Source organism: Drosophila takahashii, chromosome 3R (genome assembly GCF_030179915.1).
Source record: "Drosophila takahashii strain IR98-3 E-12201 chromosome 3R, DtakHiC1v2, whole genome shotgun sequence".
Lineage (NCBI taxonomy): Eukaryota > Metazoa > Arthropoda > Insecta > Diptera > Drosophilidae > Drosophila > Drosophila takahashii.
In genome coordinates, this window is record NC_091681.1 from 12,013,188 (window position 1) to 12,033,943 (window position 20,756).

The window sequence follows — 20,756 nt, forward strand, 5'->3', positions numbered from 1 at the left end:
AAACGGAAAAAAGCCAGCTCAGGGGCGGTTAATAAGACCGTGAAACATAACAAAACATTGAACTCGGTAGCTGCAGCAGTTCCGGTCGGCACAGGGGTAAGCGAGCCACCTGTGCCTATGGTAACAGCCAGTTCCGGAGGTGACCCTGTTTCTGGATGCCAACCTGAGCTACAGAAGTCGGTGCTGACCGTAGGTACAGTAGGAACCGCTTCTATGTCCCAGCCGAGTGAGGTTCAGACTGCTCCTGGGGGGCGTAAGAAACTTTCAGTTGTTCCACATAGGAAGCAATTGTTTGTTTCTAGATTTACCCCGGATACCAAATCTGAGGATGTTATGGAATTCATACGTGAAAAATTCCCATCCGAGGACATTGAAGTTGAACAATTTCGATTTTCGTACGCCCGTAGGATATCTTCTTTTAAAATATTTGCTCCGCCTGATGTGTTTAATGTACTACTTTCTGAAAGCTTTTGGCTTAATGATGATTTGGTAATAAAAGAATTTGTTCCCAATAAACCGAGAACAAATAACAGGCCTCCCACTGTGCCTAATAATCGGCTTTCCACTGTGCCTAATAATAGGCCTTCCACTGTGCCAAAAAACTAACAGGTTTATTTTTGGCTTATCAAAATGTTAGAGGACTAAATATGAAGCTACCAAAGCTTTATGCTGACTCCTCTGCATTTACTGAAGATATTTTGGCTTTTACGGAGACTTGGCTGAAACCAGAGATATCTGACTCTGAAGTTTTGTCAATGAACTTTAACACCTACAGGACCGATCGCTCCCCGCGTAGGGGGGGTGGTGTTCTGATTGCCGTTACCTCTAGTTTAACATCGGAGAGGCTTAACATTCATATCCCTAACGATATTGAATTTGTTAGCGTCAAAGTTTCCATTCAATCCTTATCTATTTTTGTAACCTGCTCTTATATTCCTCCTGGCTCTGATTTAATAATTTATGAGCACCATCTGTCTGCTATTAAATCTGTTCTATCCTTTCTTTCTAACAGAGACCTTTTGATTGTTTTGGGTGACTTTAATCTCCCAAATATCTCTTGGTCTCTTCCCACTGACTCACTTGTCGCTACTCCTTTATCCGCCCATGATTTTGTGGATGGCCTTTTAGAATTATCGTTACAGCAAGTAAGCTTTATACGAAATTCATTAAATAGACAATTAGATCTTGTCTTTGTTTTAGATCCGCATGAAGTCACTGTAGCTAGAATTGACGCACTTGTTGTACCTGAAGACCAATATCATCCAACTTTGGAATTGACAATTGGCCTCCCCTGTACTGATACCCTTTCTCCTTTAGTTCCTCAAACTAAAAGGAGATGCTTTCGTAAATGTGACTATAATAAACTAAACTACATGATTTCTCAATATAATTGGACTGATTTGTACAATTGCATGGATATTGACAGTGCAATTGAACTTTTCTATAGCGTTTTAAACACTTTCTTTGACGAATGCGTACCTGACAGTCTTCCTCCGAAGCTAAACAGGCCTCCTTGGTTTAACAATGAGCTTCAAAGACTTAAAAATCTTAAATCCAACACTTATAAAAAGTATAAAAAAACGGGAAAGCCATCTGATTTTGCGAAATATGTTGTGGCTCGTTCAGATTTTAATGTTCTCAACAGTCATTGCTATTCCATGTATTTAAATCGATGTAAATTCGAGTTTTCAAATGATCCGAAGCAGTTTTATAACTTCGTTAATGCCAAGCGTAAGTCTTCGGCATTGCCTTCATCGGTACGTTTAAACTCAAAAGAGGCATCGTCGGATTCTGAAATTGCGGATTTATTTGCCGAGTTTTTCCAAACTACTTATAGTTCGGCTGCTTGGTCAAACCCTACCTACCCTAACCACTTAAATAGGGCTAATTGTATTTTTACCCCTGTAATTACCGAAAGTTCTCTTTTAAAGGATTTAGCAACAACAACGCCAACGTATTCTCCCGGTCCTGATGGACTCCCTGGGAGTGTGCTTAAGTTTTGTGCTTCAACCATTTGTAAACCGATTCTTAAACTTTTTCATTTGTCTATTTCATCATCAGTTTTTCCAACTATCTGGAAGGACTCTTTCATTATTCCACTCCACAAAAAGGGTGCGAAGGCGGATGCTCAGAATTATAGAGGCATTTCTAAATTGTCGGCAATTCCTAAAGCATTTGAATGTATTATTACTTCTCATTTGCAGCATTTATGTTCCTCGCTAATATCACCGTGTCAGCATGGTTTTGTTAAGCGAAGATCGACCACCACCAACCTTCTTGAACTATCATCTATTGTAATAAATGGATATAAGAATAACATGCAGACTGACGTTATATATACAGATTTTAGTAAGGCCTTTGACTCTGTTAACCACTCTCTCCTTTTATTCAAATTAGATCAGCTTGGGTTCCCATGTAATCTATTAACTTGGATATCAAGTTACTTGAATGGTAGGACTCAGAGGGTTATATTTAAGAGCGCTGTTTCTAAAATGATCAACGTGACATCTGGAGTTCCTCAAGGTAGTCATTTAGGCCCTTTGCTGTTTACTTTGTTTATTAACGATCTTCCCTCTATCGTAGCTCATTCTCGTGTACTAATGTACGCTGACGATGTTAAGCTTTGTTTATCATATAAAGATGTAGGGTCCGGTTTCAACTTACAGTCAGATATTGATTGTTTTCAGGGATGGTGTGAGTACAACCTTTTAAATCTGAACTGCCTTAAATGCAACGTTATGACTTTTTACAGGGGCACTCCTACGTTTGTTAGTTATTCTCTTCAAAATACACCACTCGACCGTATATATTCAATTAACGATTTAGGTGTTCTTCTCGACCCAAAACTTAAATTTGATTGCCACATAATGGCCACTGTCAATAAAGCTATGAGTGTTTTTGGGTTTATAAAGCGTTGGTCAAAGGAATTTGATGACCCTTATACAACCAGATTATTATTTACCTCCCTTGTCCGTCCTATTTTGGAATATTGTTCTTCAGTTTGGAGCCCACAATATCAAGTGCACATCGACCGTATTGAGTCGGTGCAAAAAAAATTTCTTCTTTTTGCCCTTCGTAGTTTGAACTGGGATCAAAACGTAAGGCTACCTTCCTACCAGAGTAGATTACTATTGCTTAATTTACCTACACTTGAAAACCGTAGAATAATGCTTGGTACTATTTTTATGCAAAATCTTATAAGAGGTGATATTGATTCCGTAGAACTGGTAAACCGTTTAACTTTTAATGTTCCCGTTAGACTAACACGAAATTATTACCCTCTTAATTTGCCTCGATGTACATCAAATTTTACTCTGCATGAGCCTTTTCGTGTTCTATGTAAAAATTATAACAATCTTTATCATTTAATTTGCACTTCAACATCTATCCCCGTATTAAAAACTAAAATTTTATCTCATTTGCTTCAATCTTAGTTGTAGTTTTTGTAGTATTTGGTTTCATGTCTTTTCCTCGCGAACTCGCATTTTTGCCCTAATTGATAAAGGGTCCCGCGCGTAACAAGCACGTGCTTGGTATCGTTGGGCCACTTGTTTGTACTGCTCGTAGTGCATCAACGTCCATCATAAAAAATAAAAAAAAAAATTACTTGTAGATTTTACAGACAGCTGTGAGGGGAAATAATCATGTTTCCCGGTGGGCCAATTTACTTTAGAGCCATCGTATGCTTTACTATTGCTTTTTTACTGAGGTGGTTCGTGATAAAAGCAGGAAAATACTTTCGGATTGCTATTCCAAGTGAAATTGGTAAACAGAGTTGAATAAAAACAAAAGAGAACTTCAGTCGACTCAATTAAGCTACTTGTTAATTCTCAAGAAAATATTTTATACACAGAGAAAATTAAGCAAGAAGACTGACGTTCTCAAATTAAGTATTTGTATTCTCAATTTGAGGAAATACGGATTTTGTGGACAAATTTTGAAAAAAGAAACCTATTTCTTTCACCATGTTGTTTCTCTCTTATTTGTCCCCGTTTTTTGAGAAAAAAATCTCTAAAAAGACTCAATTCCAAGGTATTTTATTTAAAAAATTGGTACTGAAAGTAAGTACTTTGTACTTAAAGTGAGTACTTGGTTTTATTTTGAGTAGAAAATTCTCAATTTAAGTGCACCGTTCATGAAAAATTCTCTCTGTGTAAATGTATCCGTATTTTATATGTGTAGGTTACAATATTAACAAAATATTTATAGCCTTTTATTAAAGGTTAAGTAATTATCAGCGGTACTAAAAATTTAACAAGTCCAATTCGGATTTATTAGAACTATATTTACGTTTACTATCGCAAGGTTCGTACTGTAAAAAATATTTGTTCAAAAATTATAGAGGATGTCCATAAGCTAACATAAAAAATAAATTACTTGGTTTTGATTCAGTCTGGCAGTCTGAATATAAGTACCTTAAAGCATTTCCTCTACATTCTGGAATGTCCTCAAGTTCGAGACATTTATGTTTCCTTGTCTAAACATTCTCAACATATTTCCGCCCTGACTAATAACTAATATCGGATTGCTTCTCAAACATCGCCTGCTTTCAGCGCAGATTATTTGCCACAAACAGATATCTGCGAAATTCGAGCAAACAATTTGAAGATGGTGACCCTGACCAGTGGGAAACTGCTCGGCAGCCTGGGCACGCGGTCAAAAGTAAACAAGGTTATAGCCGTCGCTGCTACTCCAGCTCCTCTCGTATTCCGGAATACATGCAATTTGGAATTCACAAACAAAACATAAAGCAAAGCTGGCCCAAAATGCTCGAGTTTTGTGTACATTTGAGTGGAAGGCCGGGCTAATCTGCATGCAGGGGGAGAGACTCAAGAGCAGTCAAAGCTTCAAGGGTCACGGTTCTGGGGATTTCATGAGGCTCTTTTACGGAGCAGGAGAAGGACGAGCGCTTTGTGGTAAATAAATGGTAGCCAGGACAGCAGCCCGGCCAGAGATCCGCTGGCGCTTTCGGCTTAAATACATCAAACAAAAGCATAATCTTAGCCAAGCAGAAAAATACACGCATATACACAGAGAAAAAATACTTTTCAATATTTTCCAATAATATTTTAGTATATTTAGTTTCATAAGGAATTTACAGAAGAAAAGAAGATAAGCCAATGATTTTTTATAATTTATATTATTTCCAGAGACTATCAGTTTCATAGTTATTAAAGATATTTCATATAAAAAGTATGGAAAATTTATATATTTAATGCAGGTTAAGGCATTATTAGATTTTTTAAATCAAAGAAACATTCGTAAAATTTTAGAGGAATATTAAATTACACCATAAATATACTTTAAATAAAAGGTTTATTATTTTATTTTTTATTTTCCCCAACATTGCTCTTCTTTTTCTCTGTGCAGACTTCAACAGAGGAAGGTGGGTGATGAACGAAGGGCACCAGATCGCATAAAATTATACGCGACATTGCGGCCACGTCAAGTAAAATAGATTAATTTTACCTGTGGCCAACGGGCCAGAAGGTTGTCGTCCTCATCCTGATTTTTCCATCCCTCCAACCGTTCACAAAAATTAGATTGGCAGGCGACACAGACACACACATACACAGGATTCACAGGGACCGGCACTCACACCTTCCTCGGAAAATCTCCTTCGGGCGTAAAGCTTTCTTGCCGCAGTCAAATTAAATAAAATCCAATTTAAAATGAATTTTCGCAATTTCATTTAAAACGGGCAACAGTTTGTAGCGCCGCCGCCGAGTCAGTCGGCAATTTATGCGGCTGATGTCCTCGAGATGGCCCCTCCTACTCCTCCTCCTCCCTTAACCTACCCCTAACCCTCCCTTAACCCACCGCCGCCTTGCGGTTACCACTTGCTCTTGAGCCTCAAATTGGAATTAACGTTTTTAATGACGGAGCCAGCTTCTGTTTGCCGGGGCGAAAGAGATGCCTCTCAAACTGCTGCACGCACATTCCGAAGGCCCTTTCGCTACCTATAGGTATACACACCCTATATTCCCCTCCTGCCCACCACTCATTAATGCGCTTTTTTATTAGGAAAATCGTTAACTTGAGTTTCCCCACTTAGCGTTTTTGCGTCGAGCTTTTACTTTCGTCTTTATTAAAAACTTTGGCGTCATGCATAAAACTCGTCAGTTTATTGCGATTTTTACACTTCGTTTATGAGCCTGAACCGGGGACCCAGGCACCCGTGCACCAGGAACCTGGTCAGGAGAGGTTGGCCACTAATCCGCTTGTTTTTCATAATCCTTACGCCACAGGCAACGTAAAGGCCAGGACCAATGTGCAGCCGTTGGAACAACAGCACCAAAGTGCAAAGTGGCTGGCGGAATTTATTTCATTTTTATTAAAGACGCCGGGGTGGAAATGCGTGGATGGGGCTGGAAAAGTGGAAGTGGAATTGGGAGGCAGGGTGAATTGGTGGTGACACGCGTGGCTTGTCAAAGCCATGAACAGCTGTTGCCTTTGGCGGGCTAGGAATATGTGTGGACATAATTTGCTCTTCTTTTTTCCTGCCTGCCTCCATTGCGTCCATTTTTTGTGGTTGTGAGAAATTATTTTTGCAATGTGGCCGATGAAAGTTGAGGGGTAACTTGTGGTGGAAAAGTATGTTGCCCCCGCAAAGTTCGGTTTTTGTTGTAGTGGAAATTCAGGGTAAAGTTTAGTTCAAAGGGCGGAATGTGACAGGTGAAAAGGGCCGACCACAGTTAGAATAGATGCAACTTCTAATGCTACACACAGAAAAAAACCCCGCCGGGATCAAATCAATATGCGCATGGTAAATTTCTGGTAACTAACAACTATTCTCTCAATACGAAATAGAGCGGGATAGCGCTTAAAGTTACATGAGTGGGAGGGAGAAAGACACATTCGAAATTCGAACCTATAACATGTTTATATTTCGAGAATTTCGAATTGATATGCCGCATATCAAGTCAAAATTGATACAACATAGCATCAAATCCATCAAGTTTTTTTTGGGTGTAGAATCACCAAAATACAGAAAATTACCCAAAACTAACGATAAATGTTATAACTATGTTAGAACTATGGCTTTATTTACGAGATCCCAAAAAGAGTTAGGCCAATCGCAAGCCACCGAAACCAAAGCCTAACTTTTAGCCAAACCACAAAACAATCTAAACATTTTACCCTCCACAGCCTGACAGGTATCCATTTCACGTGGAAAATCAGGCTAATGACCTATTGTGCCAACTGTCCATGGACAACTTTATTACGCTGACGTGCTGAAAAATCTCCCGACCATTACTCAAGCCGTTTTATTGGCTCCTTTGGCGACTGACCCCCGCTGTCAACAAGACGGCCTGACAAATAAAGCCGACCGCCCAGCTCTCCGGAAGGAAGAGTGAAGATGATGCGGCAGAAGACGAAAACCGTCCATCCGCAGGCTTGAATTACCCAAAAATTGGCGGGGAAATGCGAGAATGCGAGAATCATCAGTCTGCTGCGAGGCCGCAGGTGGTGTTCTTTGTTAAACTTGAAAAATTATATTTTATTCGCCGGGCTCCGCTGTGCGCTGTACTGATTTCGCGGCCCTTTTCCATCGGCATTATGGGTCTGAATCTCTTTCTCATTCTGATTTCGGGTAAAGGGGAAAGGAAAAACTTTTGCTGCGTCGCGACGCGGCCCCATTTCGCTTCCCTTTTTTATAACAATGGTAAACAAGGGAACCTGGAATATCTCTGGGCATCTTTGTGAATAATGATTTGCCACTTGGGAGCATTTGTAAATTAGATGCTGCTGTGTAGCTGTGTAGCTGCTGTTTGTCCCGTAGCGCAGTTTGCTGCCGGCGACAGCGTAAATATTTAATTTGCGAGATATTCCGAGCGGAAGCCCGCCGACTAAGTTGACCTTTGACTTGTATTTCCCCATTTTTTCATCCGTTATTTTCAGAAGCCATTTTCATTATGCCCATTGTTGTCGCTGGCCCGGTTCGGGCAAGGGTTGTAGCATTTTCCATTATTTTCATTATTTTCAGTTACTCGCGGCTCTCAACATTTTCGGACCGCCGCCTGCGCACTTGACTCAATAATGAGCCAGTTAATTGAGGTGACAATTGTTGGGCACTCTCGAGAGACTCGGTGCTTTGGCTCTTGACTCATAGCATTTTGATCATTTTATGCACTCGAAAGGCAAATCAAAATCAACCCTTTTGAGAAATGATTTAATGCTTTTAGATGGACAAAGCATTCTGTCGGAAGGTGAAAGTCGGGGACTTCTTTGGAAATTTATTAAATTACTCAGACGAGGGTTCGTGTAGGGCGCATCCTGAAGGGATTGGAAGGACAAATTCGTTGGGTTGTAACAATGTTTTGTTAGTTGTCAGTTAATATACAACGACTTGAGAAATATTTTGATTTTATATATAATTTCTATATTCTTGGGACAACTAAGATTTTCAGCTGCATAAAATTTGGGAAATATTTATTTTTATACCCGTTACTCGTAGAGTAAAAGGGTATACTAGATTCGTGCAAAAGTATGTAACAGCTAGAAGGAAGCGTTTCCGACCCCATAAAGTATATATATTCTTGATCAGGGTCACTAGCCGAGTCGATCTAGCCATGTCCGTCTGTCCGTCTGTCCGTCTGTCTGTCTGTCCGTCTGTATGAACGCTGAGATCTCAGAAACTACAAAAGCTAGAAGGTTGAGATTTCCCACACATATTATTTGGCTTCCTACGCAGCGCAAGTTTATTTTAGCCGAGCGACACGCCCCCTCTAACGCCCACAATCGCCCACTAACGATTTTAAAATGGGTCCTGCGCCCACATCTTTAAAGATTTCCGACAAGTATAAATGCAATTTTGTTGTGTATATTTATACCTATCGAAATGTAGAAGACATTTTTCAAATCGGACCATTCATTAAAAAGTTATACGCAATCAAAAATTATATATCTATCTCCCTCGCACTCCCTTTAGCTGAGTTACGATTATTAGTCGAGACACCAACCCGCGTTCGCACTTCTTTTAGCTGAGTGACGGGTATTAGATAGTCGGGACAACAACCCGACTATAGCGTTCTCTCTTGTTATTTCATTAAATGTCTGATTCAATTTAAATATTATGCGCTATGTTGTTCATCTATTGCCGTTTTTATTAAAATTAAATATAAAAATATTCAATGGAAACCTTAAATTTAATATAAAATCCCTTTTTTTTCTGTGTAATAATATTATTTTCAGATTGACTTCCGAAACACATTGTAGTAATACATTTTTTCAAATTATTTTTTATGCGAAAGGAAATAATTTAGGCTAATCCCGGTTTAGTGGCGCCTAATGCCCGCCTTTAAATTTATAGAGCCGACTCACCTGTCCGCCTTCTTGACACCTGACCACATGGCCGCCGAGACGGGCGGCATGAACCGCAAATTGCCGACCGGCGGCGAGGCGTAGGGGATTCCCCGGTACGCCTCGACCGGATCCAAGTGCCTGCCATCTAATTGGACAATTACGCCCGATATGGCGCCGTTGCGTGTGTGGATAATCCGCGACGATAGCTGGGCGGGTAATTGATCGTGATTCGGGTTGGAGTTCGAGTTCGAGTTGCTGCTGCTGCCGGTGGGTCTTCCACTGCGGTTGCCACTGGATCCGCTGCTACTCGTAGCAGACGAGCTGCTCGGGGCGGACGAGGACGAGCCCGCCGACGAGGATGAAGTGAGGGATAATGAGGGCACGGAACTGGAAGTGGCGCTGCTGGAGCCGATCAGCACGAGTCCGCCATTATTCACCGAAGAGGGACTCTTCTGCGATGTGCTCAGGTTGCCGCTGTTGCTGCTGTAACTAATGCCGGCCGCCGTGCATCTGGATACGACTATATCCAGGACCACCAGAACCAGCAGAGACGACCACGCCCATCCGGACCGCCTCCGTCTCGTGGGCGGCACTTTCCGCCGCGTTCTCGTGGGATTTGCTGCTGATGGCGGGAGTGGTCGCTTCGAGTGCAGCAACATAACCATTATTATTATTGGTCAAAATGGCCACGTCGCAATGTTGTCCTTGTTTTTCCGATAACTTGATGTCAGACTGCTGTTTTATACTCTTTCCCCCGCGCTCCTCTTGTGTAATTGACCACAAGATAGCTGTTTGTGGCGTGGCCTGCTTTTCGCTTTGCTCGTTTCGGCAAGGACTCACACTTTTTATGTCCGCTTTTAATTTACTTTACAGCAGCGATACGTTTTTTGTCGTTTTTTTTGTTTGCAAAATATATGGCAGTTTAAGTGAACTGGAAAGAAAAACAAGTACAATTAAATGTAATTAGTGCATTTATATTTAATATTTATAAAACGTAAAAAGTGATGTATGAATATCAGAAAACCCTAACAAACTTAAATCTATTAATTTAAAAAATTATTAAAAATATTTCCGGTCTTATATGTATATTGTTTAAAAACATAATATGAAACCACAGTTTCTGGGATGTTTGTTATAGTTTACCCTAAATCCTTAAAACTTTATCTGACTTAAGTTTAAGTCCAAATTCTATAAAACCTTTTTCTGCATTCTTCATTTGGGCTCTTCTGCTCTCTGGAAGGCAATTCCGCCGAGTATGTGCCTTGAAGCGTTTCATTCGGTCCTCACTGCCTTTTTTTTGTTGTCTTTCTAGAGGCATTTTCCCAAAAAGAAAGGGGTATTGGAAAAATGGGCAAAGAATCCACCCGTCCACTCGTTTGCCCTACCCCTTTCCCCATCTTGTTTTTGGTATGTTTGCCAGCTGAAGCATCACCTTGTTTGCACTTGGTGTAGTGTCCTTGCCCTTGTTGTAGTCGACACAACAACAAAGGAACCATGGGGTTTTTGGGGATGGGAGTGGGTGGAGAGATCGGAATGGTGGGGTGGCAGGGACAGTTGGCATTTTGCATATGCCAGACATGTCAGTCTAGCAGGCAGGCAGGCAGAGCCGAGACTCCTGACAACACGAGGAGAATGCCTACGTGGAATGACTAGGAAGTGGGGCGATGGGGAGTTAAGGCGCAGGGAACAAAGCTGGAGCCTTTTCATTGCCTGACTGGTGACATTGGGTCATTGGATCAACAATTCGAAGGAGCCAAACGAAGGATGTGGGCATCCCGATAAGCAGATTTTGATGAAAGGCTTATGGAAGGATTTGTTTTGGGGTAGCTTAAATTCAATGAAAGAAAAACTAATGGATCAGTTGCACTCAGAACCCATTTCATAAAAGTAATACACTGAGCTGTTTCTACAAGATAGGTATTTAAAAATGGAAAGCATATAATGATTATGAAATATAATGATTTTTAGTTTTTTAATTTTACTCAATCAAGAAAAAATAAAATAATAATTAATGTTAGTTGTTTCCCAAATCCCTCTGCAGCTTTCGCCTCGAGTAAGCCGAAGACCAGCCTTACTGATGATCCCAGCTGCTCTGCCCCCTGAAATACCCTTTTTTTCCTTCCACCTCCGCCAAGGAAAGTATTTTTATTCAGCTCGCACTTACTTATTCCGTGCGTTGGCTCTTCTGCTGTCTGCGGCTCGAGTGCAGGTGCTAAGCCCTTCTGTCGTGCATGTGCGTTGGATGCTGGATGTGGGATGTCCTTGCTCCTGGCCCTGCTCCTTCGCGCCCTACTGCCGCTGCTTGTTGAGAATCACTTCACGTACTGCTCGCTCAGCCGCGTCGTCTGCTGCTGCTGCGTTTTCTGAATGCCGGCACGCTACAATTGTCATGCAAGCGGACATTCTCCGCGGAGACGTTCACGTACTCAGCGCTGAGAAGGATTCCGAGGACGAGCAGGGGGGCTCTAGTTGAGGTCCTTCCATGGCGGATGAGGCTGCAATCGGATCAGAGAGATGGCACACTTTATTAGACCTTTCATTCGCTCATGCAGCACTTAAACTATGCTTAATAATTAACCCGGCACGCGCCATATGCGTATTCAGAGGGCAAACAGTTTGTCTAAGATATTAATAACTATGGAAGCCACTGGGTTATTCGGACATTTTAAAAGAAATTGAATATGTACCAAACATGAAAACCTTTGAAGGAGTTTAAAAAGTAAATATTTATTACGTTTTCCATTTAATTTTGAATAAACTAAGATGCAAAGAGAATAACAAATTACTTGCTATTTCAACTTTCAACTTTTTCACTTATTGGAATATTATATAAAAGGTTATTAATGACACATTAATCACATCAAACACAATCTAAGATTATCCTTACAGCCCCTTCTGCAGGGTATTAATTGAATCAGTGACTCGGAGCTGGTGGAAAATTTTAATTATATGATGCCCTCAAGTGTAAGTAAATTATTATCAAATAAAAACACCTCTTAACGAGGTAAAAAACTAGTGACGACCGCACCTTCAACATACAAAAGTTCTGATATCAACATTTGTGACGAAAAATTATTACACTCGTCATTAAATAGACCTTCTAATCTTTTCTCATTCGGCCCGCCCTAGCAAACTATTCCAGCCTTTTTCCCTTTACAGGCATTTTCTATTGCAGCGTGACGAATTAGAAAAGATTAGAAAGTCTATTTAATGACGAGTGTAATAATTTTTCGTCACAAATGTTGATATCAGAACTTTTGTATGTTGAAGGTGCGGTCGTCACTAGTTTTTTACCTCGTTAAGAGGTGTTTTTATTTGATATCAGAAGTTTCTGTTTGTATACATTTGCTCTCATAGGAGCTAATATATACATTTAAATTTAAATTGGTCAATCATAATTTTTAAACTATTGTATTTTAACAAATTAAGTTAAAAAGGCGTTGAAGTATTTCAAAATACCTTTTAAACGAGGTATAGTACATGTCTGTACCTTTAGTAGTGTAGAACTTACAAACTAACGAAATTTAGCTATTTTTAGCTTTTTCCCGCTAAAGTAGCGGCTTTTTCCAAAAGTCGTAGAACAAAAGATTCCTATATGGAACTCTTAAGTGCAAATTTACTGATTCCATGACCCTAAAATACAGTTCGGATACCCTCCCACAAAATTCAATACTCAGGGAGCGTTAATTGTTCGAGCTGGCAAAAGTGGCTATTTTCGAATAAAAATAACTTTTAAACGTGACTTTTTACAGTAATGTGTTATATACCAAAATTTAAGGAATCTCAAGGGCTATACAGTTTAAGGTTTTAAAGAAAATCGTTAGAGCCGTTTTTGAGAAAAATAAAAAAAAGCTAAAAAAAAAGTTTTAAAAAATTGTCTTTTGTTCATATTTTTTTAAGTATTACATTTACACAAATTGCATATAGAAGGCGTTTATAGCATTTAAAAATACCTTTCAAACGAGATGCAGCACAAGCCTGTAGCTTTAGTAGTATAGAAGTTACGGCTTTCCGAATTTTAGCTACTTATAGCTGTTTTCCCGCTAAACTAGCGGGTTTTTTCAAAAGTGGTAGAACAAAAGTTTTTTATATCGATGTGATGAACGTCATATCAAATTTTCAGAACTTAAAAAACATATTTTGGACAAGTGGACAAGTGGACAAGTGGACAAGTGGACAAGTGGACAAGTGGACAAACAGAATTAAATTTTCATTTTGGGAAGAAGAAGAAAATCTTATTTTGGCTATAACTTTTGAACGGAGAGTCGGATTTTGACAAATGACCCCTCATTCGACGGGTATTTTCAAAAGGAATACAACTAAAACATTGCGAGGGGGCATTTGTCCCCACCGGCCCCAACAGCTCCAAATTTCGAAATTTTCACTTTTTCACTTTCACCGCTCTTTCTCCCAAGCCAATTGATTTTCTTAAAGTCTTGGTATGCAATCCTGTTAGTTTTCGCAATACCTTTCGATAGGTGTATTATTCATTATGATCGGACCATCACAGTAGATTTTCATTTCTTCGTGTATATATAGTAGTCGCCTTCGCACACTCTCCTGGTGCGCTTCGTCACTACATGGACTGCCGTCCATAGTGATGCAGATCATTACCAAAGTAATTAGACTCGGCTGCCGCTCCGCCCATAATCCTCGGCTCACTAGTTGAATTAATTGTATTCGTGGAAATTGAGTTATTCCCACATTCCATCAAAGCATAGCGTTGGCGTTCGCCGGCTTGTTGGTGCTATTCATTTATTATGCGAATTTCGACTACATTTTCAGCATATAATTTCCCCCAGGCAAAGGCCGGGACGTCGAGTCACATAAGTAAACAGAGGGCAGGCCAGAAGGGATTTTAGAGTGCGAGTTCCTTAGTTTGCTCAACAAATAACGTCATCAAGTTGTCCGCAGCAGTAGTGACTTTACTTAACTTCACTTCGGCCCACTCCGTGGTAAACATTGTAAATCATACGCACTGTTGCACAGACGCTTTGTTTTATTTTGCCATTGTGATTGCGAACGAGTTAAGAGCCCGTCACGCTGCGGTGGAATTTTCAAGTAAAAGAGGGTGACAAATATACAAATATCCATTTATTCGTCCACCGTCAGCCGACGTCCGGCTTTAACATTTCCGACTTATACTTACTGCTTTTTTAAGCATTGAAAGAAGTCAGGCCAGGACCATCCTCAAACGCACTCAAAGATTCTATGTACACAATAATGCCGCCTTATTACATGACAGGAAAAACATCTCCAACTTTGCCGTTTCTTCCCCAAAAATTCTTGCCGAACTTTTGGACTGAAAACAAAAAGTTGTCAAAAGTTCAAATTTGTATACAACTTGTATATGTGCGCAAGTATTCGAAATGACTTTATTCACATTTGTAATTTGTATCTCGGCTCTCGAAGAGATAATTGGATTCGAGAGTGTTTTCATGTTGTTTGCCTAATTTAATTGCAAATAAACGAAACGAAATTCCAGTTTGTGAAATACTTTTGCTATAATTAAAAATCAAAACGCGATAAGCGGCCCAGGGGATTGCTATGGAAAACGTTTTATCATGGAAGGTCGGGGAATTATATCTCCAGCAAAAGCTGAAAGTAGTCTCTTGACTTTGCAACTAGCCGCAATTTCCGCCTTGCCGCAACTTTTTCTGCGCTCTTTGCGCCATAAATTCAGCGCCAGCTAGACGGAACATCCGCATTCGCATCCGCAGCCTCAGTTATTTTACCCAGTCCGAGGGTCATTAATTTGTCTTCTGAGGTGGAGGCGAGGGTGGATGAAAGGGCATTTCGGACGAGGAGCAGTCCTTGCCGCCGAGGCATTAAACTGCTTAAGTAGCACAACTAAATTAAGAATTGTGGGCCGGGCAATTAGATAGGAGGCCGAAGGAGCAGGTCGGACAATGAGCAATAAAGTTCAAAGTTAGGTCAATCCTTAGGTGTAATGGATATTTGTTTGCTCCGATTTTTTCAGCCATAATCTGTCTTCTCCAAAGGGAACTCAAAGTACACACGCAAGCTTAATGAAGACCAAGGGCTAGACAAAGAAAAAAGTCTTGGTGAAAAAAATTTTATTCTGTATTCTTAATATCAATATTAGATCATTTAATCAGTATTAAATATTCAGATGATATGAAATATCATATATATTTATAAAAATTACTCAAATTACATGACAAATTAAAGCACATTATTTTTTCTCTCTGTGTGATAAACTAAATGTAAGTTAAAATCGTTGAAAGACGCCAACGATGCGTATGCTTTATATTCAATGCTCCCATTTCGATGGCCGTATGTGCAGAAAAATTGCTTCTTTATAGTACATATATCGATTGGAACATTCGCAGACATGTATTTCCGGAAATTTAATCAGTTTTGGTGCTTAACCGAGTTGTGGAAGGCAAACGGAACGAAAGAATCTTCACAAATATAAAAAGAAATCCCAGTCCAAAGGCAAAGCAACGGCAAAGGAATGCCAGGACAGCGGTAAAAAGGGCAGGAGATAGGAGGGAAAATTGTTTAGCAGTTGTCTGACTGGAAATGGAAATGAAAATGAAAATGTTTCTGACTTACTTGCCTTGGCATTGTTATTTGAGTTTATTGAAATGACTGTCTTGCCTTCCCCTGCTTAAGTGGGTATGAAAATACCCATGTAAAGGCGGGAAAAACGGAGGGCGATAGTGGAGAATGGAAATGGTTATGTAATAAGTATGTATTTTTAGTTGTGTCTCTCCATCTCTGGGCATGGACTCTCTCTGAATTTTTTTACAATTATTTTAGAAAATACCTCCGACCGCAAAGAGTAAACTAACAGTATTCAACACATGACTCCCGGGAAAACTATTGTTTTTGCATAAAGCTTCGTCTGATAAAAGCAAAAAGAGACCAGAGAGGAGACAGATACTCGGACCAACTCAAACTGTAATTTCTCATGCAAATTTATGCAAAAATGTGAGAAATTCGCTGCAAGAAAATATGAGCGAAAAATGCAATCTGCAAAAGAGTTAAAACCAAAGGAGAACGGAAAAAAGCCAAGTATTAAGTGGGATGGAGAACTTTCCAAGTGATGGGAAATAATGCGACTTTTTAACTACGTTTTAGTTTAGCCAAATGCATTTTGCATGTCAGAGTTCGTCTCTTGATAATAATATTCGAGAAGAACTCTCCGACTTTTTATCTGCGTCTCTTCATTGCCTTAATGGGCTGCCTCCTTTTTGCCGCGTTTTAGGGTTTCATTATGTTGACTATCCGACAAACAAAGGCTTATAATTTTTTGCTCGCCCACGTCCCTTATTTATGTATGCGAGTACAAAACTTCTCGCCTCTTCGACTGGGCTCCGCCCTCTGCCTGCAAAAATGGCTAAAACAATGGCTTTGCAAAACAACGAAGGCAGAAATTAAACCGACTTTCATCAGGAAGAGCGCAACTGACAAGTCAACGAGGGAAAAAAAGAAGCTTCTCTGGCAAGTGGTGGGGATAAAAAATACTTGGCGGAAATTATAATCCATCTGCATTTTTAAAATAAAAATATAATGGGGGAAAATAGTTTCTGGCTGCAGGCTTAAAGCAGCTTAAAAGTGTATTTAATATTAGCATAAGTGGCTACATAAAATTAAATATGCAAAATGAAAGAATGCATTAACTGCAAATGGAAAACGGTACTTATCTCTATGCAAATGGTGTACTCGTTAATTTTTCCAATTTTAACTTGACGGTCCTTCAAAAGATATGAATAATTTATTTGTTTAAATAGTCAGCGTGCATTAATCAGAAGCAAGGAAATCTTTTACAAAAATTCGACCAATTTTAAATTTGGCACTCGACGGAAAAGTCAATCACAAAATGTTTAAAATATGCAAAGTTGTTCGACGTTTGGAATCCTTCGAATGAGATACACATGAATTTATCCTTGGGCCAAACATTAGCTAAAGCAATAAATTGTTCGCACAATTGGGCCCGGAAAATGCATGGAAAATTAATTTTCCTCTGATTTTACAATTCTCATCCCATACATGGCATAAATTTAGCGCTCGCGGCTAACAAATTTCGAAAGCAAATTTTCGACGCAGTTAGAAATAAATTATCGTTTAATATTGGCAAATAATACGATACCCAGGGACTCCTGGCCCTCTTTCCAATCATTCCTCTGTGTTTTCGGCCTTGCCAGAAATTCGCAAATTGAATTCGTTATTCGGCGTCGCATGAAATAATTTTGCCTTGGGGGGTCACCAGCAGCAAATGACGAAATAATGATATTAAAGCAACATTACGCCATTACGTAGCAACACACATGCGAAAATAATTGACGACAATGACGTAGGCGACATACATACATTGGCGAACGAAGACATTGCGCATACGCCCCGTAAGCCAAGGCAGACTAAATAATGAGGCTAGAGGGCAAAGCCAGCCAGAGTCGGCAAAGTCAAGGCGTGGAGCTCGTAGTCATATCGTAGGGATAGACTTTGGCGTAACCTGTAAAATAATTAATTTTCCATTTTCCCCGCTCCTAATGATCTAAATAAATAAAATAAAATAACTAACCAATATTTTAACACCATGTAAATATATGTAAAAAACATATTTTATAGTTTCCTAACCCGAACCCCAATTTTCACACCTTTCCAGCGATTGTTACGCTACAATTGCCATCTCTGACCCACATTTTCGAGTAATTTATTTCGAGTTCCTATCTTCCTGCCAGTCCATCACACTTAAGGCGACAATTTCGAATGAAAATCAATTTGCACTGCACACGCCAAAGGACACAGGCCCGAAATATTCATCCCGGCTGAGCGCGTTAGTCTTAATTAATTTCCACCCACGCCAAAGCAGCGCCCTTGGCTTTGTTCGGGATTACTTTTACTAGTTGTGGCATGGAACTAGATGCTCTTTGGGGTATTTTAATGACGTTTTCATAAACAGCCGCCGCCATTCTGTGTGTCTTTTTTGTGTCTGTCAATGCGTTCCTAATTCCATTTTATGCCACGTGGCTCGGCCTCCATTCGGCGTATTTGTTTTTGTTTGGCTGAAATGGCAGATAAAATAATTTATTGGGTAAAAATCGCTGGCCAAGAGCTAAGCGCTCTGGTTTCGCCAGCTTCCACCCAGTGTTTTTTTCTCCTTCGCCTGCGTTGTCCTCGCTTTTGTCTTTTGGCTCATGTTATCTGCAATGGAATATCTATTTGGCCATCGCTTTCGGCCCTTCCATAATGTTGGCGCCATGTTGATGTTATCTTAGCGGAAGTGTTGACTCAATGTTTACTCAATGAGGGCGTTGCTGGCGCGATATGACAACGGGTACGGGTCCTTAGTCCTTTGGGCCTTTGTGTGTGTGCGGTCATAGGAGCATTCCCTGCCACGCCAGCCATTTTGTTTCGCCTCGGGCTTTGTTTTTGCCCACTTAGTTAATACATTTGCTGGCTTCGCACCGCCTTATAAATATGCAAGGGCGAATCGTCCTGTCCAAATAATGCAAGGTCAACTCATCGCTGGATAGAGTTACATAACGAGACAGCCCGCCGTAATTGACCTTTTAACAAAGCATTGATGGGAAAAATACTCAAGGATAAGAGCTCCATTTCAGCCCAGACAATGGTCATCAATTAGGCCAAGTCGAAAAGGCGGCTAGAAAGTAAACATATTTAGTGGTCAAGAAAAATGTATACACTTTATCCAATACAATATACAAAATGCTTGATTCTGTGTCAATAGCTTTAGAAAACTCAACTAAAGTAGTTAAACTTTGTATAAGGGTTATTATAACCTAATAATCATTTTAAGTTACTCTCTTTATTTGCTTTTATTTTTTACTTAAGTGTAAGTACAATTTCAAAAGGCTCTTTTAACTTGAACATCTAAATACCCATTTCGGTGATATTTTCTGCTCTGTACGCAAACTTTCATATTCATTACACCGCAGAGAAAATGCCAGTAAAGAAACAACTCTCCAAGCTGGTCCTAATTGAGTTTCGACCCCATGCTGTAAGCCCGAGTCTTAGCCAGTAATATTTCAATCTGAACAATCTCAACTTAACCGCATAGGAGAGCCTGTTACACTAATGAGCAACACCTGGGGAGACAGCAAGAGCAGCAGCAGCTGTAAAGGTGAAATAGTTATCCCCAGACAAGTTGCAAAATTTACAGCACACGAGCAAAAAATCTGCTTAACCACAAAGCGGGTGGAATTGTGTGGGTGGTGGTCGTGGCCGACCTAATGGCACATCTCCAGGCTATTTGGGCTTGGCTTTTGTGTCCGTCCTGGTCCTTGGTCCTGGCGTCCTTGTTGGCTTTGTGTGTTTCCGTAAACTGTCATTTCCGGCTGCTACTGCTCCACTGCTCCCCACCTCCCCCTCTCCACGCTCCACTCCCCCAGCTTTGCTTTCAATGCACAATAATTGTTATCTTCAACAATTTGCGGATGTTATAAACATATACGACTGCTTCATATTGTCTGCATGTAAATACAGCAATGTGGCACGGGTGCAGATAGAAGAAATCATGCTAGGTCTAGGAAAATAATAGAAAAATAAATTAAATTTAAATTGCAATTAAGTTAGTAAGTACAAATTTAGTTTTAGTCAATACTAAATTTTAACGGACAATTGATATAAAACTATGATCGGTTTCATGTTATGTGGTATCAATTTTGTATTTTCTAAGTATTTTATAGTTTGAATTTCGAATGTGTTCTTCTCTTACTCACTCATGTGAGTAAGTGCCATCCCGCTTTATTTCAAATTGAGAGAATTAGTTAATCATGATCCGACTCACGTAAATTAAGTTGCCATATTGCTTGTTCCTTTTTTTTCGAAATCAAAAAATCTCCGAGAGAGTGAAATCGGTATTACATGGTGAAAACGATATGCGTATAAATACCAGAAATTTACCATGTATGCATGGTAATTGATTTGATCCCGTCGTTTTTTGTGTGGGCTTGCAAACGAATTTATTCTATTAATCTTTTAAAACAAAGTAATATTATTAGTCTCAAATAAAGTTCTTGTTGTACAACTTAAGGTATTACTTACTTGATTTATTAAAATATTTATTAGAAGTCTAAATATTATACTTTGGAGTCCATTATATTTAACTACAAAAATGTTTACTGAACGAAATGAGAATCTTGTATTCGATTTAATATTTTTTTCACCGTGTGGGACTCGATGTTTGCACTTGTCGTTCGTTTTAATGGGTGGGCCAGGACTGCACCTGCTCTACTCGAAACTGGTCCCCTTATCCTGCGCTCTAGCTCCTCCTTATCCTGTAACGCCCATGCCCCTGTTTCTCCCGCTCCTCTACCGGCTTGTACAACAATCGACATCCTCCCAATGGAGAACTGGCACGGAAGACATTTAGCTAAGCGCTTCGCTTGGCAAACAATTTTCGATTTCAGTTTGGGCCCCACTTCCTCATCCCCCCACCATTTTGCCATTTTCCCCTG

The 20,756-nt window shown here is 39.9% G+C and overlaps 1 protein-coding gene across 2 annotated transcripts in view; it reads right to left on the reverse strand.

The window, feature by feature from the left end:
- Nucleotides 1-20,756, reverse strand: part of Nlg3 (Neuroligin 3) — a 102,942-nt gene that overhangs the window by 39,698 nt on the left and 42,488 nt on the right. Inside the window, exons 1-3 of one of the 2 annotated variants that reach the window (XM_070217600.1) lie at nucleotides 14,456-14,624; nucleotides 11,471-11,801; nucleotides 9,325-10,237 (exon numbers count right to left, since the gene is read on the reverse strand). In XM_070217600.1, the coding sequence (XP_070073701.1) occupies nucleotides 9,325-9,971 (647 nt within the window). In that variant the 5' untranslated portion in view covers nucleotides 9,972-10,237; nucleotides 11,471-11,801; nucleotides 14,456-14,624. Of the gene's footprint in view, nucleotides 1-9,324; nucleotides 10,238-11,470; nucleotides 11,802-14,455; nucleotides 14,625-20,756 lie in introns of those variants that run through there. The other variant, XM_044392513.2, reaches the window with a different exon arrangement.